The 27673-nt window shown below is 47.0% G+C and overlaps 4 protein-coding genes across 5 annotated transcripts; 2 read left to right on the top strand and 2 right to left on the bottom strand.

Annotated features, from left to right (window-relative positions):
- The first annotated feature begins 413 nt into the window (after nucleotides 1–413).
- Nucleotides 414–7594, top strand: LOC105014968 (iporin). Its single transcript, XM_010877709.5, has 10 exons — nucleotides 414–545; nucleotides 1070–2299; nucleotides 2459–2747; nucleotides 2856–3860; nucleotides 4741–4817; nucleotides 4994–5168; nucleotides 5283–5388; nucleotides 5494–5540; nucleotides 5645–6353; nucleotides 6442–7594. Exons 2-10 carry the CDS (start codon nucleotides 1616–1618, stop codon nucleotides 6551–6553), a joined length of 3204 nt encoding a protein of 1067 aa, XP_010876011.2. The 5' UTR covers nucleotides 414–545; nucleotides 1070–1615; the 3' UTR covers nucleotides 6554–7594.
- A 116-nt stretch (nucleotides 7595–7710) lies between these two features.
- Nucleotides 7711–13325, bottom strand: fam166b (family with sequence similarity 166 member B). The gene is made up of 6 exons (XM_010877710.4): nucleotides 12874–13325; nucleotides 12202–12425; nucleotides 11944–12089; nucleotides 10467–10599; nucleotides 10138–10350; nucleotides 7711–7869 (listed from the first exon to the last, which is right to left on the bottom strand). The coding sequence occupies exons 1-6, from the start codon at nucleotides 12936–12938 to the stop codon at nucleotides 7772–7774; spliced, it is 879 nt and encodes a 292-aa protein (XP_010876012.2). The 5' UTR covers nucleotides 12939–13325; the 3' UTR covers nucleotides 7711–7771.
- Nucleotides 12360–18583, top strand: si:dkey-106l3.7. The gene is made up of 7 exons (XM_010877711.4): nucleotides 12360–12431; nucleotides 14307–15108; nucleotides 16318–16482; nucleotides 16644–16824; nucleotides 16950–17029; nucleotides 17723–17823; nucleotides 18159–18583. The coding sequence occupies exons 2-7, from the start codon at nucleotides 14410–14412 to the stop codon at nucleotides 18274–18276; spliced, it is 1344 nt and encodes a 447-aa protein (XP_010876013.2). The 5' UTR covers nucleotides 12360–12431; nucleotides 14307–14409; the 3' UTR covers nucleotides 18277–18583.
- A 741-nt stretch (nucleotides 18584–19324) lies between these two features.
- Nucleotides 19325–26530, bottom strand: rnf208 (ring finger protein 208). 2 transcript variants are annotated; one of them, XM_010877712.5, is made up of 3 exons: nucleotides 25586–26530; nucleotides 20973–21376; nucleotides 19325–20507 (listed from the first exon to the last, which is right to left on the bottom strand). In XM_010877712.5, exon 3 carries the CDS (start codon nucleotides 20341–20343, stop codon nucleotides 19543–19545), a length of 801 nt encoding a protein of 266 aa, XP_010876014.2. In that variant the 5' UTR covers nucleotides 20344–20507; nucleotides 20973–21376; nucleotides 25586–26530; the 3' UTR covers nucleotides 19325–19542. The 2 variants fall into 2 exon arrangements, with proteins under 2 accessions (XP_010876014.2, XP_019909283.2); XM_020053724.3 differs by having other exon boundaries at nucleotides 19325–21376.
- Between the last annotated feature and the right edge of the window lie 1143 nt (nucleotides 26531–27673).

Genomic DNA, 27673 nt, shown 5'->3' with positions numbered 1-27673 from the left:
TCTCATGAACAGATTATAATCTTGACCATTGGTTCTCCTCTGGGGAACCCAAGGCATTCTTCAGTTCCTTTGGAAAGTCTGTAGACGCCTCCCCTTTCTCCACCGTTTGTGTTAAAGACTGCATTTTTAACTGAGGTACATTTGTTTTTTTGCAAACACAATCCACACACGATACCGCATAATCTTAAAGGAAAAACGTGTATTTAGAAACAGGGGCCAGTGTATTGAAAATAAAATGTATTCCAAGGCTGGCAAACCTGCGTCTACTAATGATCAAGCCTGTGTCTATTTAATTCAGGTGAGGGTGACCGGGGCTGTGATGAAACTGTGAGAAGTCTGTGGGTCCCCGGTAGGGGTTTGAGAACCACAGCTACGGGCAATGCAGCAAACGCAGCCGCGAAACGCTGGTCTGACACACACCCAACCGACTCCGTCGAAGGAAGAACAGTCAGGCACCCTCTCCAAGTCTCCTAAAATGGCTCACTCTAATCCGTGACTCTGTCATCCTGGGAGGCTGTGAGGCTCAGAACTGTCGCAACAGGGAGGTGAAACTAGCTGACAGATTTGGGCTCAGAATGTGTTGGTATAATTGTGTGAACAGAATGCGATAGAGTACCTGAACGGCTGCGTTGTGTAACACCGGGTCGCTGTGTCAGCCTCTCTCCGCAGCGTTGCCACCGAAGTTGCAGTGCAGTCAGACAGTCTATGATTAACAATGTCTGACTTTTCTAGGTGGGGAGAAGGGGGGGTGGGGGTCTGGGAACCACGGCTGACTGGCTGAATCATGGAGCTCAGGCTGACTGGCTGAATCATGGAGCTCAGGCCGACGGGCTGTTTTGAATGCTTGGGGCTGCCGATGCAGTAGTCTGAGTCTGACTATGGGTTTCAGAATTAGCAAAGGGCATCGCAGGAGTTTATCTGTTCTCCTATCATAACTTACTGAATGCTTTCCTCCTCAGGTGCTAACTTCAGATATGGAGGCTTGTGGTCATAACCACCGGAGACAATGAACAGGACTGCCAGCCTATCAGGGGACACCCTGATTGCCTGTCATTTCCCCCTGGTGCAGCTTTCCCCCTGGCAGCTTCCTGTCACGGCGGCTCTGTGCAGCAGCTCCGCTAAGAGGCCGGGCCGCTCCTGCTCCAGCTCCGTGGGCCTGACCCGTGCCGCCTCCCTCCCCGAGCAGGACAACCTCCACAGGGAGCCCTTCCACAGCAGCCTCCAACATATCTCCTCCAGCTACAGGAGCCTCAAGGAGGACCGGGGCGAGGAGGACGGCGATGGAGAGGGTGGAAGCGTCAGCAGCGGGAGGTGTGACTCCGGATCATCGCCAGAGGAGGCGTCAGAGGTCACCGCCTGTCGAAGACATCAAGACCAGGCTGTAGTTAAAGGCACATTACGGTCCCACAACTCCTTCCTCCTCAATGAAGGCGTGGATGATGAGGATGAAGACAGTGAAGGAGATAACCTGCACAGGTATCACGAGGACTATTCTTTTGTGCTGCAGCTGCATGGCAACTCTAACTGGGCCCTGAGGAGTGATGGCAGGAGGACCGCCAAACCTTGCCAACCGTCCAGTCAACAGAACCATGACACTCGAGGTGAAACTTTACGGATGGACTTTGGGGAGCAGCCGAGATCAGAGGACGTGGAAGACAACATGCTCAAATGTGCCGACGAGGGCTACTCCTTCAGCTACGGCGAGGGGAAATGTTTCCCTGATTCCTTCTCTGACGGCCATGTAGAGAATGTCACAGACTCCTCATGCAACAGCTCTGATGGGGTTCTTGTCAACTTCAGCGCCATCTATAACAAGAGCAACAACCCTGCCGACCCACACAACCTCCGCAGTCCTGCAGTACAGTCATCCCGGCCAGCAGATGGCTCTGTCTTCCTAAGACTGCACTCTTTCCCTCAGGAGCCCCAGGAGCCCCAGGAGCCTCAGGCCGCTGGCTCCAGTCAGTGGGGCAGAAAAACCTCCTCTCCTATCGACAAGGCGCCTTCTTTCCCCGGCTCACCGCCGCACACACTGGACTCCAACTGTAACGTCTACCCCCCTGACACCCAGGGTCTGCTGTCCTCCCCGGAGGTGTCGGACATCACTCGCGGCCCCCAAAGCCAGGCCAGGCTGCTGCCCACAGGGACCACCCAGAAATACTACAAGCTGGTGACCTGTGACCTGTCCTCACAGTCCGCCTCGCCCAGCCCAGCCTGGTCCAGCACCACCAGCGTCACCTCAGAGGGCCACTACTTCCTGTTCAGTAAGGCCCGGGGAGAGACGGTTCAGACGGAACAACAGGTCAGCATACCACAATGACCAGTTATTGGAAACGACGCACAACTTTTGCTCATGTTTCGACTAATTTGTTAGATGTTCTATGCTAAGGATGGTTTTGATAATGGTTGATATATTTCTATTGTCAACGAACCCATTGTTTCCCTGTTCTTCCCCTGGAAGCAGGAACAAGGCTTGGACAAAGGGAGGAGAGCAACCCCACTACACCGTCCTTGCTCTATGACCTGGGACTCCTCCTTTGCTGAGATTGCCCACTGTAAGAGAAGTACAGACTGCTGCCAGAGCTCCAGCCACTCCCACACCTCACTGGACCTTTGTTCCATCCAGGAGGCAGTTTCCCCGGGCAAGAATAGCAGCCATTGCCCCCGTCTCCCTAGTCCCAAACAAGGGAGTTGCACTGTTTCCCACTACCCTGCTGTGTCAACAGACTATGACATAGAGGAGGAAGAGGGTAAGAAAACAAGCCAGATCATTTCTTTTGTACTTGTCATTTGAGCTGAAACAAAGTTTTTTTGTTTTTATTTTCCTAAAATGTCTATCCTAATCATGTTTTTCTCAGGGGCATGTTCATGGGCCCCTCCTGTGGTTCGCTACAGTAAAGCCCAGAGGCCCACCTCCCTTCCCATTCAGCCCTTCGTCCTGCTTCCTACGGCATGTAAACCCCAGAACCAGCCCCTGGGGTCCCTGCTGGACCAGTACATCATGAGCAAAAACACCAAGCCTGACTCCAGCACCCAGCTAGGGTCCAAGTGCAGAGGGAAAGCCAACAGACTCCTGACCCACTTGCGTCCCTCACCGCTGGGCAGCTATGGGCCGATCCTACTGGAGGGCCCCTCCAGCTCCGAGACCTGCTCCACCTGCACCCCCAGTCCAGAACGCTTTCAGTGCAGACGCAACTGGACACAATACAGTCCATACAGGCCCCCCGCTAGCCCTGAGATCTCTTCAACCTGTCCAAAACAAGCACAACCAAGGGTGAAACAATCTTGTGCTGAACAAACCCAGGGTAATTCACACCAAGACCTGCTCTATGCACAGCTAGACCAAACCAAAGCTGGCCCAGTTCATGCCTATGGTAGCCCAGACCCGTTTCAACACAAAGATTCAATCAAACGTAGCCAGGGCATGGCTCAGATCTGTCAAGACCTCCTTCGTCTGACCCCAGAGGAGAAGAGCTTGGTCCCGGTCCACCTGAACCGAAGCCCCCAGAACCCTGTCTCATCCCGTGTAGCACCTCCTGCCGATCACCTTGACCAGCCAGACCGGCTAGCATCGTTCTGTACAGACCCAGCCTCACCTCCTCACAGGAGGACCACGCCCTCCCCTGTCCCAATGGCTGGATCTGCATCGTCTCACTGTAGCCTGACTGTGGCTCTGTCGTCCGTGGCCCCTCTCTCCTCTCTGGGTGCCCTCCTTCAGCCCCTGATGTCTTCCAGTGGGAAGCAGCGTCCACCCCAGCCCTGTGACTCCTTCAGCCTGAGTGACAGCAGGCCACCTGGAGAGTTCTGCTTGTCACCTGAAGCCTCCTACGAGTCCCTGTCCATCAGCCACCTGCAGAGAAGAGGTGAGGGGGAGGGGGGGGGCGACATGACCCAGACAGGTGACAGGCCCCAGATGGAGAGATGCCTTGGTGTTAATGAAGGTCATAATATTTGTGGTTAAGGGCGTGTTGAGTTGAGAGCATGTCATGTGGATGGGGGTGTGATGTGATGTTGACTGTATGATGTTATTTAATCATGGGATGCGGTAGGTAGACAGTGTCAGTAATCTAGTGTTATTTCAAGATGGTGAGGACTGTCTGTTGCTATGCTGCTGCTATGTAGAGACAGTATCTGAGCAGAGCTCTCTAGCAGTGCCTGCAAAACCCTGAAGGGGGTTCTTTCAAACATGACCTATTTTTCTCTCTCTCCGCACAGGATTGGCTGAGCTATCTTGTGTGCACGTGTGTGTGTGTGTGTGTGTGTGTGCGTGTTTGCAAGCTCGAGTGAGTGTGTTGGAGTGGGTGTGGTGTTGCCTGTACTACAGTGTCAGAATGTATACAGACACACATAATGATAACCAAACAGGGTAAATGTTAATCACATGCTTGCGTGCACATTGTCTTGTGAAAGCAAAGCTTGAACGGTGAGGCACTGTCCGTGTGGCAGGGGGAAGCACTGTAGTCAGATTCAATATGCATGAAGAATGCACCCTGGCATTTTAAAGAGCCACACCAAGATGGAGGAGGGAGCGATCGAGCATTCGTTCTCTGTCTCCCGTCTTCACCGTGATGGATGAATCATGTCCCTGTGTGTTTCTTTGCATTTTCATAATTCCGTTTATGATGTTTCTGGTCTATTCATCTAAACGCTGCTTGGGTTTTAATGTGAGTCCCTTAGGTGTTTTGATGACACCCTGTATGGCAGAGAATAGGAAATGATCTAACTGCTGATGTGCTTCTCCAGGTCTGTTAAAATCTGTGAGCTTGGCAGTGGATTTGATCATGGCTCATTTTGGCACCAGTCGAGATCCCGGGGAAAAGGTACAATAGAACTGAGTTAAAAGCAATGTGAAGGAACTAGAATATCCGGAAGGGACACATCCCTAACACTGACTTTAGCCTCGAAAGGGATCAATGAACTCCCATGAAGATATGTTCCTTTTTTAGATTATATTTATTTATCTTGATATTAAAGTGCCTCGCTTTCATGCCTCCAGATACGTCTGGGGAACAGCTCTAGGAGTCCCACCATAGTTGGGCTCGTCCTGGAGCACCTCTGTCCCACTATCCAGAACATTCTACAAGACGGCCTGAGGGACCACAGACTGGATCTGATCATCGGTCAGCGACGCAACCATGCCTGGAATGTGGTAGAGGCCTCCACTCAGACAGGTCAGACATGGTAGATGATGGTAATGATGGGATGACAGTGGTTGTGGTTGTTTTAATTGATGGTATGACTACATCCTGGAGGTGGTAGTTGAATGGTCTCTGTTCCTGTATCAGGCCCTGCTACCCGAGTATTACACAGCCTTTTGTCCAAGGTGAGGCAGTGCCATCTGCTGGCCAGTAACTGTATGAGACTACGGGCCTTCATCATGGGCCTGCTGAAGTGAGTTCTGTCATGCCTCTGGTCATCTTTATAATATAAAAATGTGTTTATTCACTTATCAAATGTTATTATCGTATAAAGATGTACTTATATTGTCTTTTTTAGCCTGAGGGCCTTGGAATTCTGGCTAAATCACCTCTACAGCCAAAAAGGTATTGTATCAGATTAAAGGACACACTCTTTTTAATTTGTCATCCAAATTGTGATTTTAAGAAGTTTTTTTATGTACATACTCTTTTCACTCTCCTCTTCCCAGACGTGGTGACATCTCTCTACCATTCTTGGGGTTTCCTGGCCATGTCGCAGGGGCAGTGTCAGCCTCTCTTCCAGGAGCTTCTCCTCCTGCTGCAGCCACTCTCCATGTTACCCTTTGACCTCAACCTGCTGCTGGAGCCCCGCCTTCTGCACAACAGACAGCTGTGCTCCGAGGAACAAGCACCACCCTGCTCCACCTTTCTTATGACCAGTTGGCCATTGTTGAGAGCAGACAGAGACAGACACCGGCCATATGGTTCCATGGATGGAGCCCGGGACAGCGACAGGCCAACAGGTGACCCACACTTCTTGGTACCTTTTCAGGGCTCATCTCCGGGGTCAAAGGCCATCATTCAGGAGAATAGGGCGAGGACTGTAGGCGGGTCTAGCAGTAGCCAGTGGCCCTCCACCAGTCCAGGGTGGTGGCAGGGACAGCCTGCGTATACAGAGGCGGTGGTGGAGGGGGTGGAATGTGGCACGAATGACCTGGAAGTGGTCCACGCTGAGGGGAAGAGAGGAGAGGAGAGTGCATCTGAGGGCAGCAGCATGGGAAGGGGGTCGGAAACTATCAGGGCGACAGCGGACCCCCAGATTGAGAGCCCCTCCCATGGTCGGCTACGCTGGGCAAAGCTGTTTGGATCAGGAGGGGACCCCCCCGCCAGGACACAGACAGCATCCCAGAATCTCAATGGGACGCGAACCCAGAAAAGGTCAGATCAGTCATTGACCTACGGCTAACCTATCATGTGTTGTTTTCACGCTCCACTCGTTAAAAGCGGTGTTCATCTTGTCTTACAGGAGACCTTCACAGTGGCTGCATTTGGACAGGTCTCAGCTGGGCATGTTGGCCCACAAAGTGTGGTCAGGGAACCTCCCGGCTCCACATCCTACCGTGAAACACCCACCATAGAACCGGGCCATAGATGAGTGAAGACGGTTAGGATGGAGAAGGGATACACTAACCAAAACCTGCATGATCCTGAGCCAGTGATATACTGCTAAAACACACAGCGTTAAGAAAAAAAAACCTTCGAACCCTGCTGATGCAGTATATCATTGTCAGGCAATAACCCCCCCCTATCCGCTGTGTACTATGATATCCTCCAATGTTCACGTGCCACGAATTGGGATACGTGCAGTGGTTTCTCCCTGTGGGCAGACAGCCTGCCTCTGGGTGAAATCCCGGTTTCCCCCGGAGAAAACCAGTCGGTGTTTAATGGTGCAGCATGTTAACCGCACATACTGTACAGTGGCATCCTCTTATCCTACACTGTCACTCTGTCCCCTTTCCAGCCACTGGAGTGTCTGCGCTAATGCAATGAAAACGATTCCAATGGACAATCATATTTTGCCATGCTTACTAGAGCCAAGTGCAGCCCTTCTGTAGCAGCAAATCTTTCTGAAGGAGGTTAACCTGGCATTCAACTAGGCACGTCGGTGTGTGTTTGTGAGGTAATCCTGACAGTAACGTGGTTGAAGATTTCAGTGCATGTGTGAAGAAAATATATCTTACAGGAGTTATTAGGTGCTATTTTAGGCCTGCTGCTGTGTGGGGTACTAAAATGGCCTATCTTGTTTTTTAATGAAAGAGAAGTAGAGTTTAGTAGATATTTAGGTAATGAATTCTAGATTTGTGGAACCTTTAGGCTCCTATTGGAGTATGTTTTTTGCACATTTAAAAGCTATCATGTCGTGATTCATGTGTACACTGTTTTGATAACTAGAACTACTAATCTAAAAAGAAAAACAGATGCCAAGTCTGAATTTGAGTGACAGGAATGACTAGGTTATTATGACTTCTGCAATAATGTGAATATGAGTTAAATATAACCCCACGTCATCTTTCCCTCCCAAACTGACTGTTCTTTCCTTACACCCGAGAGTGCATCCTCTGAATGTAGGTTCCCTGTGACAATCAACCTTTGTGAATAAAGCTAACTTTTTCAATTTATTTTGTGACTCATGTTTTACATTTGAAATATTTTGCCACTATTTAAGTAAATAGTCAAAAGACATATGCTGTATTGTCATTTGATTCATCACTCCAAACAATTCCATGATGCGTTCTCTGTGGTAATCTTTTATTAAGCCATGGGAGTGAATCACTATCTGCTGGGGAGTTACTCCTTCAGTGGGCTCTGGGCTCTATCTTCCTCTGAGTACCGCACAGCCCCAGGGCATTCTGGGTAAGCTGCCCAAAAGTGTGACCATACCTGAACTTGTATCCTGTGGGCAAATTGAAGGTTAACATATCATATCAACTATTATAGTGAAGTTATTATACCACATGATCTACCATGTGATCCATTTACAGTTTTTCTCAATCACTTTGGCTCATTTTTTAGTCTTAACATTCTCTATACTGTAAGTATAATCGTTTCATGGGACATCACAACTCTATGGCATGCCTGCAAAATGTAGTAACTCACACATTTATCATGAGCTGAACTCAAAGATCTAAGACTTTCTCAATGAAAACAAAAGGCCTATTTCTGTCAAATATTGTTCACAATCTGGCTAAATCTGTGTGAGTGAGCACTTCTCCTTTGCTGAGATAATCCATCCACCTCACAGGTATGCCATATCAAGATGCTGATTAGACAGCATGATTATTACACAGGTGTGTCTTAGGTAGGCCACAATAAAAGGCCACTCTAAAATGTGCAGTTCCATCACCCAGCACAATGCCACAGATGTCGCAAGTTTTAAGGGAGCGTGCAATTGGCATGCTGACTGCAGGAATGTCCACCAGAGCTGTTGCCCGTGAATTTAATGTTCATTTCTCTACCATAAGCCGTCTCCAAAGGCGTTTCAGAGAATTTGGCAGTACATCCAACCGGCCTCACAACCGTAGACCACATGTAACCACACCAGCCCAGGACCTCCACATCCAGCATCTTCACCTCCAAGATCATCTGAGACCAGCCACCCAGACAGCTGCAGCAACAATCGGTTTCCATAACCAAAGACTTTCTGCACAAACTGTCAGAAACCGTCTCAGAGAAGCTCATCTGCAGGCTCCTCGTCCTCATCGGGGTCTTGACCTGACTGCAGTTCGTCGTCGTAACCGACTTGAGTGGGGAAACGGTCACATTCGATGGCGTCTGGCACTTTGGAGAGGTGTTCTCTTCACCTACGAATCCCGGTTTTCACTGTACAGGGCAGATGGCAGACGTGTGGGTGAGCAGTTTGCTGATGTCAACGTTGTGGATCGAGTGGCCCATGGTGGCAGTGGGGTTATGGTATGGGCAGGCATGTGTTATGGACAACGAACACAGGTGCATTTTATAGATGGCATTTTGAATGCACAAAGATACTGTGACGAGATCCTGAGGCCCATTTTTGTGTCATTCATCCACGACCATCACCTCATGTTGCAGCATGATAATGCACAGTCCCATGTTGCAAGGATCTGTACACAATTCCTGGAAGCTGAAAACATCCCAATTCTTGCATGACCAGCATAATCACTGGACATGTCACCCATTGAGCATGTTTGGGATGCTCTGGATCGGCGTATACGACAGTATGTTCCAGGTCCTGCCAATATCCAGCAACTTCACACAGCTATTGAAGAGGAGTGGACCAACATTGCACAGGCCACAATCAACAACCTTATCAACTCTATGTGAAGGAGATGTGTTGCACTGCGTGAGGCAAATGGTGGTCACACCAGATACTGACTGGTATTCGGACCCAAACCCCCCCAATACAGTGAAACTGCCCATTTTAGAGTGGCCTTTTATTGTGGCCAACCTGTGCAATAATCATGCTGTCTAATCAGCATCTTGATATGGCATACCTGTGAGGTGGATGGATTATCTCAGCAAAGGAGAAGTGCTCACAAACACAGATTTTGACAGATTTGTTAACAATATTTGAGAGAAATAGGCCTTTTGTGTACATAGAGAAAGTCTTAGATCTTTGAGTTTAGCTCATGATAAATGGGGGCAAAAACCAAAGTGTTGCGTTTATAATTTTGTTCAGTGTATTTCATTACTATGTCACCTGGCAGGTAGTTTTCCAGTTTAGCAGACATCACAAACTTTCCCTGTTATATATATATATATATATATATATATATATATATATATGTATGGAATATACATGTATATCTAACAGATTTTGATAATTGAATGGGTCATTTTGCATGTGATGGCTCACATGATGAAAGAAAGTTGTGAAGGGTAAGATTTCCCTGAGAATCAACTCACCGGTTGTGATCAGCCAGCCATGCACAGGCAGGTATTGTGCCTATTGTAGACAATTGTACTTACACCTTTGCACACATGTGCCACAACGTATGCAATTTGCTTAAATTAATAAGAAATTCAAATCTGGTGTGAACAAGAAACTAACTGTTCAGAGATTTGAACTTACTGTTTTGAAAAACAACTTTCAATTGAGAATTGAGCCAAAGCGATTGAGAAAAACTAAAACATTGATGGAACTCGGAGCTGTGTGTGAGGAGCATTACTGCTGGAGGTGGCCCACCTGGGACATGGCCTGTGTAGGAAGGCAGCAGGCCCCGGTGGGAGGGATAGACAGTGGCTATGCTGGGAAGGGCTTCTGATTCTTCCCCGGGGAGGAGCAGGGAAGTGGGGTCACACCTCATTTCCTTCCCAAACTGGATCAGGGCTTTATTGGTGGTGATGGGGTAGCCCATGCCAATCAGGAAGCGAGACTTGGGCACGTACCCTGTAAAACCTAAACACATGGCCCAGTGGAAGATGAAGAATCACAGAGAGTCATACGGTGGAGCGTACTGTACACAGGATCATAAGGAGGTATTTTAAATGGTACCTCTGCCATAATGTTTCTACCTGAGATAAAGTACTTGTCAGGACTGTTGTCCTCCAGGAAGTAAGGAGAGACGTTGGGCTTCCAGGGGTCAAAGGTCTTGTAGGGGACTGGCTCTCTGGAGATGGCAGTGAGAGGGGTGCTCAGTCTCCGAGGCTGGGACACAAAATGAAATGCCCACATGAGCTCACACGATACTGTTTGGTATACTTTTGAGTACATTTGGGAACAATCTAGTTTAACCGTACTTTTGTGTACCCAATATTTTGAACAGACAAGTGTGGCTTCATTTTGGGTGTAGTTTTTAATCCTTTCACAGACAACCTGTGAGTTTAAATGTTGATTATATTAATAAAACTGTCCACGGTTTTGGTGATTAAACTGTGGTTTTTTGAAAGTTATTTACCAGGATTTTTTCAACCAGATAGAACTAAATGAATAGAAATAGAACAACTAGAACAGGAGTCCACATTAAAAATCAATGATTGTCTATTATATTTATTCATCCATTTACACACATTTAATCCTCTTCAATAGGTAAAATCCAGGTAGGTAACATTTCAAAGTCTGCCATGAGAAGTAATGATAATAGATTGCGTAAGAGTATGTGACTATAAAATTGTAATGCCCTCAACTGAACGCTGAGCAACATTGTTGGTTTGGCTGCTGCTGGACCCAGGTTCAAATCATGGTCTCAGACAGTGGAGAGGTGTGTACATCAGAGCCACTGGAGTGATGTCTGCGGAGGTAAAACATTTAGCCACAAAGGTTTTGTCACTGTGGTTGTAAACGAATAAGGCCCACTCGTATCGTTTTTTGTCCCTAGGTTCATTTAAGGTACAAACAGGGCTTTATTGGTACAGTGTTAACCAGAAAAGCATGTGTTGTTGTTCTTTTCACTTGTCTCCCCTCCCAATGTCTTGACGTCCAATTGGGACAATCACAACAACTCCACACCAGGTTGGAGAGATTTGACTAGCAAGATATGTCACTCAATGCACATTCTGCTTCTTATCTCACTGTTCGCTCAACCATGAGGTATTTGGCAGCAGAAATGTGCCGGGTAGAGTGCATTCCACGGACTATCACCACAACCGAGCAAGCAGGTGTCCCAAACTTCCGCAAATAGTTACTAGTGCACAACGGGACAAGGCAGCCCAATCTGTCATCCACTCATTGAACTCAGCCGCACTGAATCAAAGTACATTATGCAGCCTTCTACAGGACTGCCGGGCCCTGTCCATATGCTGTGACCAGGATTGGAACCAAGACTGGAACTGAGAGGCAGTGAGTTTTTCTGTCAGGTTCAACACATTGGGAGATAATGGGTGTAAATCTCAGGGACTCTGAATCTGTCCAGCTCTCCAGGTGATGCACCTGGTCTCGTTTCGCTAGAGACAATAAATGATACATGACACTGAGAAGTGACACAGGATCTGAGCTTGGATTATTAAACAGGGCTGGCCCAATACACGTGTGTGTTTGTGTGTGCGTGATTACTTTGAACTTGTTGTTGTTGCTGATTGGTATGTCTGTTTCTGCCAGGCAAACCGTTTTTCGCTGGTCTCTGTCAAACTCAGAGAGCGCCTCGCGACATGTCTCAGCATAAGTACGGGAGAAGTAGTTCTGGCTTTTAGGAACAAAACCTGTTGAAGGAAACAAACCTTACTGGTGAAAGACCACAGATGAAAGAGAGGGTGTGGTTCAGTTTTGAATGGTAAATATGAACAGAAAAAACATGGGGCCTTTGGTTTAAACCTGTGTAGCCCGGTATCATCTTCTCCAGGTTCCGGCGTTCTCCGTGTCGCAGCCTCCAGATCTCGTCCCATGGACCTTTGTCTGTCTGCGTGGAGGGGAAGCTGCCTGTGTGGAGAACTAAGTGACGTGAGCGTGACACCTCTGGAGAGGACAACAGCTTGGCAGTTAACTGGCCATAGGTCTCCCCCAGATGATATTTCAGCTGAGGGCAGTAACCTGCATACCTAGTGGTAAGGAATGTGATTAGATTTCAAACAAGACTTTGTATGCCCTATCCATCAACCCTTGTGTAAATATTTGAAATGTACCATATATACCTTCTTTTATTTATCATATATACCATAATGATATCAAAAAGCCTTTATTGGGGTTAACGTGGCTGTATCATGTTAGTATATTTAAGCTGTTATCCCTGATTATGCCTTCCTGACAGTAAGTTTGATTTCAGCCTTCCAACAAATGGTTGCCACGGTGACTGCTGTGACCAAATACTGCCTCGAAAACTTAACTTGCTCTTGTTCATGGAAGAAAGCGAATTAATCAAGTAAAAATTTATGCGGACCAATAAAACAAACAAATTTACCATGACTTGTCATACAATAAAAACGATAGAAAAATTGAATAGCTCAAATACAAAGCAAATGTACTTTACTTTCAATGTGAACTACATACCCTGGTATGTACTGTGGATCAGGTGTCACCAGTATCTTGCTGAATTTAGGGGGGAACTCCTCCATGTTGGTTACACTGTACTGCCGAAAAATCTAACTCAAAACGACAACGCACTGTACCACCGACCGCAGGACTCGAGTTGGACAACTGCCAGGAGCGTAGCAGTTCTGTTTACGAGTGGTTGTCAGGTAGAGAGAATGTGGACAGCACAGATATGTCTGGCGTCTACACCAGGTCGCAAATACATTATTTCGTCATTATTGTCATTGTGAGGTAAACACGATGTTCAGCGTGCTTTTTGCCATCAGGAACTTAATTTAAAACTTGCTGTGGTTACATTAGGCTACAATGCTTCAATCCGCAGTTTTCACCGCGGTTACATTAATTCTCATTTAGAAAGTGTATAATGTGAATAAATAAATGAACCTGAAAAAAGTGACATTGTGATATTGTTCATTGAAACAAAATAAAAAAAAAGATATATCTGAAAGGTTCTGCAGTTTGTTGCAAAAAAATCCATGCTTGGTATATAGCGACTCCTGGCGAAATACACCAGCATTGCTGCATTGGCTGGAATATATTACTTCAAATGAAATTCTATTTGCCATTCTAGTTTCCATAACAGATATAGGCCAACAGTAAAATGCTGGGCCCTATAGGCATGTATTTTATTTAAAATAGAGAAAATGTCAATCTTTATTCTAATCTCAATGAAGGTAAATGAAGCAGAATGTTCTGTTCTCTCTTTGCGAAATGAATTGTTTATATATTTTAACCTGACAGGCACCAAAAACTTACAACTTCCCCTGAAGGGAAAAATCCAAATTTTTTTTTTGTAGTTGAACATCAGAAATCACTCATGTGATCACCAATTTTTTTACTTATATTTAATAAGAAACAGTGAATCTATTGTCATCAAAGGTTACATGTTGCTGACGGACAATTGCATTACACGTCAGTGTTTGCTGGTGCAAAATCGGTACACTGTGTCCGAAACAAATGGGTTATAGCCTATGTGTGTATGCAATCCTCATAAACGTATATACGCACCAACACCCCGACTGGGTGACAGGTGTTCTTGACAGGTGTTCTTCATGTCTTTTGAGACATTGTTAATTTTCACTAGAGAACTAGAAAGAGGATCTTAATCAACGGACAGGAAATTCCAAGAAATCCTGAATATGAGATGTCACACGGTGTTGCTTTGGTTTGGGCCTTGTCGTGACTGGCCCTTGTCATACCTGAGTTGTACAGTGTGGCTGGGGGAGTTTGATTACTCATACTGTATCTCAAAACACAGAGACATTCCAGAGAACAACGGTGTCATGCAGGTCTTTACATGCATGTCAGCATGACAGATGAGGAGGTGTGTCGTAAGAATGTAGACAAAACGTCAAGGAAGTTTCAAATTCTACACCACAATCTCTCCTCAGTATGGGCTCCTCTTAGACCCAGTACTCGACATTATACTCCTTAAACGGCTAGCCTTTCCAACAAGAAGTGTGAAGAGGAGAGGACAGGATTTGGGCTTTTGATATGAATTTGTACAGGAGCTTTGGCAGTCTTTTGGAGACCTGGGTGACTAACGGTGAACCCCACAGCCACAGCGCAGACCCGTTGGATGGGGTAGCTTTGCAGGAGTGGTTGGACGGAGGTGACTCTGGAGATTCCCTGGCATCTTCAGGCGCAACTCCCAGGTCTAAATCTGACTTGGGGACCCTGGTGGAGTCTGATGTAGAGGATTCAGGGGTGGAGATGGCTAGCTTGGACCCTTCCCTCCCGTCCTCTCCTCACCCTCTCTCGCTGGGTAAAACCGAGATGGCCTCTGACGCCACAGCTCCAGACAGGGACAATGATGAGCTCCCTTTGAGCTCTCCGTGTTCGCCTGTGCTCTCCCCGACGTCCTCCCGCTCCTCTTCGTCCCTCTCGCACGGACCCATCACTGGGTCTCAGAGGCGACGGGAAATGCACCGACGGGTGGAGAAAGCGCTGCAGAGGGCAGGCTCGGGTGTCAAGCAGCGGGTTCTGAGGCCCAGACGTCAGTGGCACAGCGCTTCACTCCCGGCAGCTCCAGCAACCGTCCGCATCCAGAGGGCAGGAAACAGGTCGGCAAGTGTTCATCTCAACAGGACGTCCAGCCTGTCAGTAGTGGACGAACAGGCTCCACAGGAGATGCTGCGCCGCAGAGACCCCTCCTCTCATCACAACTCTCTGCCCGGACTGAATGACACAGTGGTGGGTGTGCTGAATGAGTATGCTTTATTCTCTAACCTTCAAAGTCATCTGCTGTAGGGGAGAGACAGATGGAGAGATAGTTCTTTTTTGTAAGCAGCATTAGTAGTCGTTTAGTGTGGCTTAGTCCTAATTTGCCTTCATTTTTTAATTGGTTTAGTTAAGCAATGGTGGTGACCATGACTGAATTCAAACGTGAGTGTGTTCAAGGTGTGGTTTGATAGATAACCACATTGTATGCAAACATGTTTTATTTTATTTTATCAACGATGTAAAAAAGCTAAAAATATTGTTCTGAAACAGGTTATTTTACACCAGAACCTTCCTCCACACCGGATGGAATTCCTGTGTAAAAGGTGTACGCTGCAGAATGTTTCTGACTTCACAGGGTACTGAAAGACATTGAGGTGCACTGATCCGGCTACCTTTAGCACAGTTATGATTGCAACACACACGAACAGTTAGACAGGAAGATGATTGCACTGACTGAAATCCTGTGGCTGCGTTGTGGTTGCCATTTATATAGTGAACCAGTTCGTGAACCAGTCGGCCCAGATAGACGCTCAGCCGTAGGAATGAGTGGAATGGAGGCGACCTGGTGTGGTTCTGGCTGGCCTGATGTTGTGTGTGGGTTGTTGTGTTCAGCAGGATTCTGTGTTGTAGACTTTGTTGGGTCAGATGGCGAAGCCAGCGCAGTGTCATTAGGGAAGAAGTCGTTACATACGAATATTGGTTGGGATACCGTTCCATTGTTATGCAAATTGTCAGTCTTCTAATGATCCCTTTTTCGTAATGCTATTGTGCCGAGGTCATGAAGTGTGTTGAAAATGGTTGGTATAATCAAGCAGAAAGATGTTACTGTACTGTGTTTTCCACGCTGTAATACAGGAACATGAAGTATTCATTTGGAGATACTAGTCGCTGTATGGCATCTGAGACAGGGTGCTGTGTATTCATGAGAAGGGAAAGGTCAATTAAAGGCCACCTCATTAGCTGAGCTCTGTATGGGTTAGAAATATATTTCCTGCCAGTGCACTTAATTGTCACTAATCAGCAACTGGTCCGCTGCCATAGAAGCAATAACACTTATTGTATTCTATTTAGAGCAGTAACTGCGTTGAGAGGTCATACGCCAATGGCCCTTGACTGTATGCTTTCCATTTGCATTGTTACCATCAGTGATATCTCCTGCCTCTTCTGTATCCTGTCCAGGTCCGGAGGGAGAATGTGGGTGAGGAGGGAAAGGAGGTGCTCAGCCCAGGGCTGGGCTACTTGGAGCAGGTGTGCCGCATGCTGGAGGAGATCGCCAGGCTACAGATGTGTAACCAGGAGTTACAGATGGAGATGGAGTCTCTCCAGGAGCAACAGACAAGCAAAGTAAGACGATATGGTGTCGTTTGACCTCTTAGGGTCACGTATGAATGGAGAGTCATGTGAATAAAGCTTCTAACGTCCAGATGTTTTCGATTATATAATGAGAGCACTAACGTAGTTAGTGACACTTATCAACATACGACCTGCTGTTTCAATCCATACAGAATTCAGAATGCGATCAGCTAGACTGCGAGGCTGCTAAGAGGCGCGACAGATCTGCCAGCAAAAAATTTAAAGTCAAAGATCATGAGGACTTACCCTGCCAATCATCTCACAATAATAATGTTAATCAGTATTTTCGACGGAGGTCAGCATCAGACACCAGACTCTTGATGACACACCTGAGTAAGTGACCTGTAACACGCTCTCTCATTTTACAGTGTACAGTAGGTCTACACTGTAATACACTGTCTCGTCTCACAGTGTACCGTGTAGTTTGTTTTGGGCTAAGTGATGTGTGTTCGTTTCAGGTAAGGTAAAGGAGATGTCTGAAGGGAAGTGTCTGAGTGTAGACGATCTGCAAGAATGTCCCAACGACGACAAAGAGCAGGTAAGACATTTTACACAAAACTTAAATCCACACAACATGCAAATACGCTCAAACACACGTATGTGTACATGCGCACAAAAACATGCTTGTATTACACACACACTGAAATAGGCAACTGTTTAAGCTTTTGATACGGGGAGACACAGGGAATGGACACAGGGGACGTGTTCAGGGCCCTGGTGGGCGTTTTGTTAACCGGAAGACACGTGAAGGAGGAGGGAGGGGAGGCACTGTGGTTGGGGAGGCAGCATCAACTCGACAGCCTCCCAGTGAGAGTTTGGGAGGAACTGGTGACGGTGGTCGTGGTTTTGGCGGCAGCTCCGGTACCCTTTATCTCCTGGCCGTTGTCCTCCAACTCCGTCTTCCAGCTTTGTCCTGTTCACCATCTTTTGGTTCTGCTTCTAAGCCTAAACCCCCAATGCTGTTCCATGGGAGCCCTTAAAGGCCCCGTCTGACGAGGTCCCATGGGAGGCAGTGTGTGAGGGCCGGGTTGACCCAATTGGTAGCTTCTGGAAGGTACCAGCTGTTTCTGTTGATGCAACGCTGATTTGTGAGGGGTGGGCGCGTTCGTGCCACACCATATCTGTTCTTAGATGTGTGCAACCTGATGCTAGAGGATTTCTGTGAAAGTCTGTGTGTGCATGTCATTTTTTATCAGTGTCTCTACTGACAATTATTTATGTTTTTCTGCAGGAGAAAAAAGAAGCTGTACAGAAAAAATCTGAAAACAAGACAAAAATTTGGAGGCTGCGGATTGGCTCTCTGAAGAGGGAGGAGACTATGGGGAAAACAAGGTGAGACTACAGCGACATCTAGAGGACAGCGGCTGCGTTGTCTCCACTATACATGATGTTATTATGAAAGTTCCATGCCTGCTCTGACATGGCACCTAACCGGGAATGATGCACTGTTGCATGGATAATGGGAAATGTGCTCAGAGGTGCTGTGGCGAGCACATATTTAGCCTCAGCATCTGTTCATGAAAATTCACTCCGACCAATCCCAAAGGCCTCTTTGTTTAATAGCATGATTTACTGTACATTTCAGGAATTACGTTATAGTAAGACTTAAATATTTAATCCCTGCAATCTTTAATGGTTCTAATGTATGACATTTCTTCCGAATGAAGCCAACAGATTCAGCCATCCGGCAAGAAGGCTACAGTACACTTTAGGAAGCTGTTCAGGAGAAGGAAAACTGTGTCTGAATTAAAAGAGCAGAATGTTTTAACCACAGAGAACCATTGATAACATTCCTGTTCTACAGCTCAGAGAATTCCAACATTTTAGCACAGTAAATGAGCAAACTGTAAATGCACAGGACTCCAACCTATTGTATTGGTCTTACTGGTGGATATGTATGTGTTTATTTATTGTCTGCTGCTACATTTTGACAGCGATGCTCAGGTGTTATATCTTTTTGTATTTTAATGATATGTTGCCAATGTGTTTATTTGATTTCAGTCAAATACATAAGCTATACAATATAATGATACTGATTGCCATAACTGAATGACATTGCAGTGTACTATATATTTAATCAGTTATCCATATCAGTCTGGATCTCTCTGTCGATAACAGAAAGTTTATTGTCACTTGTTTTTATAGTCTATTGCTAAATGCATTTCAGGAGAATGCTAATAAGATAGCATGGTGTTTTACTTTATGGAATAAAAACACATTTAATGTGAACAAACTATTTACAAGTCCAACTATTTCTTTGTCAAACTATTCACAAAGGTAGATTGAAAACAAACCTTTTTTGATGGGATTCATCATCATCACTGCTGGATCTTGATTGAAGCTGTCATTTTTAGATTTCCACTTTAACTAGCCCAGCTGTGTTGCACTAGATCAGTATTCCAGTGAAAACCGCTTTATTTACCGAAACTGACTTTGGTCATCAGCACAACCACGTTGGAAAATACATCATCGGTGGGACGTAATTACACTGACACAGAGTTACAGACGGTCATTAATGTAGCACTTATTGCTGACAGGAAACAGTAGAGTGGTCATCCTATGCAGAGAAGTCTCATGATGAAATGGGGCTGCAAAGCAAAGAGATGGTGGGACTTCAGATGGAGTATCAAGTCATCCATCTACCAACCCCTTTTTCAATGCTTTGCTGCGACTAGACATCCACAGCCAGTTGAAACCAGACAGTAGTGGTTGCTTTTCATTATTTATTCTTTATTCACCTAGGTTGAGGGGATAGACCTCCCCTAGCATTCCTATGTAAAGAGATGTCAATGACAAACACACCTGAACAAGAGAGGGGGAACAGGATTCATAGTTCATACATAAAATACATTTATTTGCTATTGCCCTGTTTTTTCGTCTGCAAGACGGTGACCTTCACCATCCATCTGACCCAGACAGCATCCGTCTGTGCTATTAAATATAGAGATACATCTGTACGGGGCTGTATGTACGTGAGACAGAGAGGACGGGGGAGGAGGAGGAGTAGGACGGGCAGAGTTAAGTCATGCCAGTTTGGCCTCTGCCCGGTCTCTACATGATGCCGCACGAAGACAGGGGGTTGGCGATTTGGCATGTGCAGGCTGATTGGCAGTACTGGCGCACCGTCTGGTAGCAGCTCCGGTCGGCCTCGCCCCCCCACTGCACCGGACCGTTGGGGTCGGAGGGCAGCCGGCTCAGGATGCTGGTGTTGATGGCCAGGGCCGCCAGCCCGTAGTCGGTGAACAGCACGGTCTCCCGCCTACACGTAGGGCATGAGATGAACTTGTACTTGGGGCAGGACTCATAGAGGATCTGCAGGCACTCCTCGCACACAGAGTGCAGGCAGGAGAGGATGCGCGGGCGCTTGCCCGCAAAGTTGTAGGTGTGGCTGCAGGTGGGGCAGTCCAGGGGTTCGCACGGCATCACGGGACCCGAGGAGCTGGAGGAGGTGGAGGAGGAGGTGGAAGAGGAGCGCAGCACGTACTGGTTGACTATGACGTCCTCCATCTTGTAGTGGAACTGGTGGTAGCAGATCTCCGCGGCGCTGGCTTTGCGCTGGGCCAGGTAGCTCTCCCGGCGGCCCATGCGGACGATGGGCCCGGGCGGAGATGAGACCATGGGTCGGGCGGGCGCCATGTCGGTGCGGGTCACCTCCAGAGCCAGGTCGCTGCACGCCTGGTTGACGATGATCTCTCCCTCTCCCCCTCCGTCCCACGCCACCCGCGGGGGAGGTGCGAAGCGAGGCTGGGTGGCGGGCACCTGGCACTCCCGGGGGAACTTCTCCGATTGGATGATCTTGACGGTATCCATGGGGATGGTCACAGGCTGCCGCCTGAGGCAGGACATGGACATGAAGCTTATCTGTGTGTTTGCGTTAGAGAGAGGGGGCCGCGGCGGGAAGTGGACTGGGAGTGTCAGAGTCAGCCATTAGAGGGGACGTGGGGACGCATGATTCTGTCCATTGTTTTGTTTTTTATCAGAAGGGCCTCTCTGGATGGACTGCTGTTAGGAGCACTCTGTGTGAAACAGAAGGACAGAGGACTAATGGCCAGAAACACTCAAACAGTCAGAAACGCTGTCCTTTGATAATAGACCCAGAGAACAGTCCTTGCCTTTTAAGACTACCCTGTAAAATCTTGTGTGTGTAATGAAGATATGTTCCTGTGTTCAACCACAATAACAGCCAGACGACAGACAGGACTTAATGCATCAGCACAACAATATGTTTTCAGTGGAAACACCAATAAATAATCTTGTATGTACATATATAGATGCTCACATAACACAGTCACACACCAGGATTGTGAAGAGTTCTACGTTCTGACAATGACGTGTTCAAGCAGCACTGGCTGTTCACTAGCCGTTTGGTTCTATGTTCTCACACGGCCTTCTGTGGTTTGCCAAAGGGAAATTACGCAAACAGGGGCTTGATACTTTCTATGTGACGGCAGCTGAAACCAGCATTTCCTCTCAGTATCTACCTTAGATTGTGAGACGGTCTGGTGTGTGAGAAAAACCTGCAAACACTCAGACTGGAACTTTCTCTGTCTCTCGCGCTCGATTATGGTTCCATGACCTTTGGCCCATTGGCTAGGGCCTGATAAGGCAGAGGTATTTTTGTGGAGGTGATTCAGAGTCAATGGAAAGCTCTCGGATTGACTCCTCTGCTCCTGGGAGCACCACTCCTGAATTCCAAGTTGGTGCGAAGGGTTGGTAGACTTTCAAACTCAGTCCTTAGTTGGCTAGTTGGCCAATATCAGTCTCCGGGGAGCACCTTACCGCGTTACTGTTTGCCTTTCCCTAAAGAGTTTCAGAGTGACACCCGTGCTTTCAGAGGGTCAAATGGTCTGACTGTCATCTTCATAACCATCTTAGGCTCTGATACCTGAGGAAGAAGAGGAAAGTTTGACTGAATATTATTAATAACAAACAATGCCACATGAATCTGCTATGGCTATGTACTTTTGTGAACTTCAAATTATTGCAATCTTGAATCTTGAAAATAATACAACCTGTGGACGGATATGGGTACTGTCACTATTTCAACAGAAGTATTACAAATTGAAAACCTTCCTTAGAAATATTGAGAAAACATGTACAAAGTGCTATATTACTTGTTTTTAAAGTGTACAGTTGATGGAGAAGCCTGGTGATCAGAAATAATCCTGGTCTGTGTGGTTCTAGTCTTCTCTTGCCGCCAGCATGATGTCAACCCCCATTATCTTCCTCTTACACGGTGAGTGAAAGAGATGCATATTTGGTCAGAGGCAAATAAGCCAATCCTTTGGAAAACATGAGTACGTAGATTTGAGCTATAGTGTGCTTTCTGTAGGTGGTGTGAATGTACAGTTGATTGTACTTTCCACACTAACACAATAATGGAGGGAAACAAAACCGTTTTTTCTCGTCCACACAAGCTTCTGTGTAGACAAGATGCGCGGAGAGAGAACAAGGGACAGAGAGCGAGGGAGTTGACCTACATGCCGAGAACGAGAGATGGGGCGAGGAAGAGAAGAGGGAGTGCAGCATCGTTCATGGTTTCTATTTATGGTCTCTTTATCTACACACGCTCACTGTGGTTTCCTGCCCCCAACCTCCTCTGAAGATTCACACAGAGCAATACCTTTGGAGGCAGAAATACCCTTTCCCATTAACCCTAAACCCCAACACCCTCAACCACGGCTAATCTCTCTCCCTTCTCAGTGTCTGTATTCACACTTAGTCAGAGTTAAACCAGCTGGGTGCTGTGCTGTGTGGTCATGTGGGTTGCATCAGCGAGCCTTTTTCACCTACTGTTTCAAACATGTTCTCTCCCGGCAGGTGGAAGGCTAGTGGGCAGTACAGCTCAAAGAAGACCAAAAATACCTCCGTCTTAACGGTTTCTCATCCCGCATCGTGGCCCTCATCAAGAGGCCATCTGTCCCTCAGAGACAGGACTATGGCTAGGCTCATCGAGACACCTTCTAACTGTCCACCGCTAATCGAACTAAACAGCACTATTCTAGTACCAAAACACTGCCCATCCCACTACCTACAGTATGTTGAATCATTCAGCAGCTGTTGGCCCTGTCCTCCTCCAGCTGCAGCCTGAAAGACGAGGCTGTCAGCCAGTGTCACTCACAGTGGCTCTCAATGCGTCCCTCTGGCACCGCAGTGCTGCAATGTTGTTGTCTTTTAAATAACTGCTCTCTTGCCCTTTCTCTTGTTCGTTGACAAAGCCACACTCTGTACAGGCATGAGTCAGGCTGTCAGCCTTCACTTCGATTCACACCAGCATCCGTGACAAACAATACTTCATCACTGGTTGGTTATTCAAATCAATGTGGGCACGGTGTATTTGCTTTTTTCGTAGGGGTTGTTATAAACAGTTCCCTTCAGTGTCCATTCACCTCCCCTCCCACCACACACACGTACACTTCACACACACACACACACACACACACACACACACACACACACACACACACACACACTGAGGTGCGTATTCATGTCCGTCAGAGATCAGGGAGGCGTTTTATGACTGACGTGTTTGACAAGTAACATTCAGGCCGACGGCCTTGCAGCATCACAGCCTCAGATATTAAGAATCTAAATTTGTCTCGTTTGTCGACAGCGTTATAAAAATGGAAAGTGATTCAGAAGGAGGCCTCCTGCTGTAGTGTAATGTTAGTGCCTTGTGATAGGCGCATCTCCTCTCATCTCACAACAAGAAACTAGACCTCCATAGATTATTCGAATGATTGTACTATACCAATCAGGCCTATTGTAGTTTTTTGAGATTCAAAGTCTGTCTGTCTGTCTGTCTGCAGCCCTGTCCATTAGTCAGTCAGTTTTCCCACCCAGGACAAGCTAATTTAATTATGGGCTGCACAGTTGACCCAATCAGCACAAACAAACAAGGAAGAGCAGAGCAAGCAGGAGAGACGAAGACAGAATTACTGAGATCTGAGAGCCCATGTCAACCATCACGCACAACACACATTCCTATGTACGTACACACATTACCACACACAGGACAACATTCTCATCCCACACACGTCACTCATGGCATCCCTGGGCATACTGAATAGATAGGCCAACACCACCGCAGAAATGCTATTAAACACTAATAAGGAGTAATGGTCTCTTCACTCCTGTACCCATTGAAGCTATAACACTGTAGTCAGGCTTATTTAGTCTAATGGCATTTTGGCATCCTTGTATGTGTTGGTCTGTTATTCTAAAACCTAAAAGTAACTTAGCCAACACACCAACACGCACGACCAGCGAAACAAAACACACCCAGAACATTCCGATCATCATCCACTCCCCCGCTCCTCCTCCTCCTCTCTCCGGTTGCCTCCACCCAAACTGCGGAGACCATCCGTCTCCCTCCCTGGATGCCTCCTGCCAGGGCAGTGCAGGGAGCAGGAGAAGGGCACCGCGTCCTGAATGTGGAGGACACTACGAGCTGCCTGACTCTAACGTCCATCTACCTCAGCGTCTCCATGACACGAGGCTGACCTCCGCCAGCTGACCTGAACCGGACTGGGCAGAATGACCGGTCGACTGGGCTCCCAATTACGCGCAAAGCAACGGGTACACAGAGAATGCTGGCTGGGATCTGATTTGTGTCCCGAGCTCTGTCTTGGCTGATAAAAGGCCTCGTCTCTGCCGCTCTGCTCTACCCTGTGGCGTCCTGAAGTATTATGATTACATAAATGGGATGATGACCGGAGAGTGGACAAATCCCCAGATGTACTGTATCCGTGGTGACTACAGTCAATCTCTATACAATCCTATACAGCAACTTCCATAGAGCCCAGTGTCTTCAGACACGTTGTTGTGTAGCACTTTTACAGTGTTTCGGTTTCTTACCTGTCGGCTGGGTTTTCAGTGCCGGTCGTTGAAAGCCCATGTCATGTGTGCTACCATTGATGTCATTTAGCTGTGTTTATTCAATTGTGCCAGATCCATTTACAGTAAGACATCTCTTTCTGTGATTTGTGACTATAATATATTCCTTAGGACAGCTTTGCATTGGGGTCCTTGGGAACATTATGTAACTCCATCCGTAAAGCCGGGATGACGAGGTGCATTCTTCACAGTCTTTCTTACATTGTGACTCGTGAACCTATTCAGTGAAGAGATTCAAATAAATTCAACTCAAAGTCATTCAAGGCAGACGTCGTCAGCCATTTTCCCCGCAATTCATTACAACGAAGTACTCTTTGTTCTCGCCTGTCTCTCCTCCTCTACGGCTCCCAGGCAGCCAACTGGGAAATATTCGCAGCAACAATAATGGCCCGTCCTGACACACAGAGCTATTATCAATCAATATTCCAGCGGCCGATCGATTGATCCGATTGATTTATTGACGATACTCGTCTCAGCTTCCGAGGGGAGTGGGCAGACTCAGACATGCTGGCTGTGGTGTGGGATGCGGATGGTGGCATGGAACACAGATGCCTGTGACTAGTGGCGGCTGAGGTGTGTTTTCGGGGAGCCTGGAGACTCGGCCAGGAGGAAGACGCAGTTTGGCAGGGCAGCAGCGTGTGGGAGGGGTTCGCAGGCTGCGGTTATGCAATCGCAGCACAGCAGCACGGGTCCTCTGGCTGCAGTCAGCACCAGCCCCCTTGCATGGTCAACATGGAGATTCCAAAGGGCTGCTGACAGCTGCAGAACAGGCAGTTCCAGCCACGCACACATACACCCCACCCCCCCGCCCACCCCCACCAACACACACACACACACAGACAAACATGCACTTCCCCTCCCATTCTCATCCCTCTCTAGACAGATCTGTTGTATGTGATAACCTCCAGGGTCTTGATCCCACAAAGATGCAGTCAACACGCAATTAAATATCTGTGGACTGAATTGGAACCCCAGCACGTGTGTGTGTGTGTGTTTGTGCGAGTGCGTGTATACGGCTGGCTCAGAACTGCAACAACCCTCTAAACTGCATGTTGAAATACACAAAGAAGGAAGTAGAAACTCACATATTCATCAGCACATACAGTACCTTGACACATACACACAGAATGGAATTATCACAAAGACGTGTAAAAAAAATAACAAAAAGACCAGCATACACACACATTAAGCATTTTACCTGTGTTGTGGTTGATTATTCCAGCTGTAATGTATCGTTCAAATCATCCCAAGAATGGAAAACCTGGCTCTGCCTGGTTCTGGTGGTAGGTGGCTGTTGATGGTGGGAGGTGCTGGGAGATGCAGTCGTAGACCTGTGTCCTGTGCTCTGAGGTGACAATAGTTGTGTTACACCCCAGCCGTTTCCTACGTGGGTTACGTGGCCCTCTGGTCTAAGTGCATCTAACAGCAGAATGGAAGGAGGAGAAGGACCAGACAATGTGCTCATTCCTTTCCGTGAGACCCTGAGAGGCTGAAGGTGGATGTTTGTAGGTACAGACGGACGGAAGGTAAGATGGAGGCTGAGCTGTCAAAGGATGCGTCACTCCTTCCTTCAGCCACAATGATGGAGGACAGAGGCTGGTGGTGGAGCGTTCCTTCTCTTCTTCTCTTCCTCCGTCTGGTCGCTTCGTCCGCCACACTCTCTCCCGGTCTCCTGTGGTGAGGCCCAGCAGTGGCTTTTAGTGGCGCCCTCTCTTCATCCTTCCTCCAGTCTGCCCGACAGCCAAAGAGCTTGTGTACCACCAGAGGTCCTGCGATGCCTCGCTGGCTAATTTTCCTCTCTTCTCTGTGTCTGGTTATGCAGCCTCAGGTCTTCAGGTATTCACTGCTGTCTTTTCTTCCTTCCCTCTGTTGTTCTCCTTCACAGCCGTTTCAGCGCTGCCGTTCTCTCACAGCTTCTCCTTCTTCTCCGCTTCTGTAAATGCGCCTCTATGCACACACTCTCACAGACACACGCACGCACGCACACACACACACACACACGCTTGTCCTCTGTTATTCTCTCTCTGTGTGAGTGGCCCTGTCATCCACTTTTTCTCTCTTTCTCTCTCTCTGTCTTTACTCTCTCTGGACCTGAACATTTCTGTTGCATGCTGTCTCCTCCCCCTCTCTTGCTCTCTCTCTTTGCTCTGTCTTTCTCACTACCCTCTCTCTCTCTCTCTCTCTCTCTCTCTCTCTCTCTCTCTCTGCAGTCTCCGCTGCAGTGCCTCTGCAGGCTGGATCACGTTTTCTAGTCGCCAGTGAAAATGTTTCAGCCAATGAGGGCACTGTAAACCGCCCCCCCCCTCCCCCCTGCACACACACTCACCCAGCCTACTGAAAGATGAAAGCTGTGTACGGAGAGTACTGAATAATATTCCACATAGAGTATTAATCCATGACACAAACACACACACATTCAGGGATGCAGAAAATAAATGAAGCTGCTAACAAATAGATATAATGTGCAGAGAAGAACACATCAGAATTATAAAAAATAACAATTCCACTGTGCACATTTAACCATTTGGAAGATGTTATGTAAGCATTCACACAAAACAATTCCCTTATATTTACCCCTCCCTAATATCCCACCTGTGTTTTGATAAAAAGATGTAGGATTTGTATGAATTTATCCTTACAACTCTGAAATTCAAATACAAATCAGAATTAGGGGTTTAAGCCTGTTTTGAGCCAATACCATGTCTGCTTAAATTGACATGTTTTATCTATTCTATTTTGAGTTTTGATGGTGCCCAACAGTTGCTATGTAAATTTGTAAATTATAACCTTCAAGAATCCTTTAAGAATCAATGGGCATAAATACTAAAGATCCCAGCTTTAACACAATACACCTGAATCAGACAACACAACATTACAAAGCAACGGACAACACTGAGCCTATACAGGAAATAGTACTCTGCATTATTCAAAACAACATTATTATTTAGATTATAAATGGGTGAAGGTTAAGGTGAGATAGTAAGATATCACTGAAAGGCAGGATTAGCCACTCTACTGTTTTCTGTCAACAAAGATAATAATATTGTAATATTGAAGTTATTTTAACAAACACATTGTGGTAGACAAAAGCAGCGTTACTCTCTGGCCATAGCCTCAACTCTTACAGATAGACTGTTACATAAGACTGATTTGAAGCAGTTCCCCCATCTCCACAGGCCTGCATGTTGACCTATAATTAATCCTCAGCTCAGACTAAAAAGATGATCTATAAATGTGTATATGTGTGTTTTTCTGTACAACCCACAAACTGAGAAAACATGCCATT

Source organism: Esox lucius, chromosome 14, assembly GCF_011004845.1.
Source record: "Esox lucius isolate fEsoLuc1 chromosome 14, fEsoLuc1.pri, whole genome shotgun sequence".
NCBI classification, from domain to species: domain Eukaryota; kingdom Metazoa; phylum Chordata; class Actinopteri; order Esociformes; family Esocidae; genus Esox; species Esox lucius.
The sequence above is the reverse complement of the archived record's forward strand: the minus strand, read 5'-3'. Positions and strand labels throughout refer to the sequence as shown.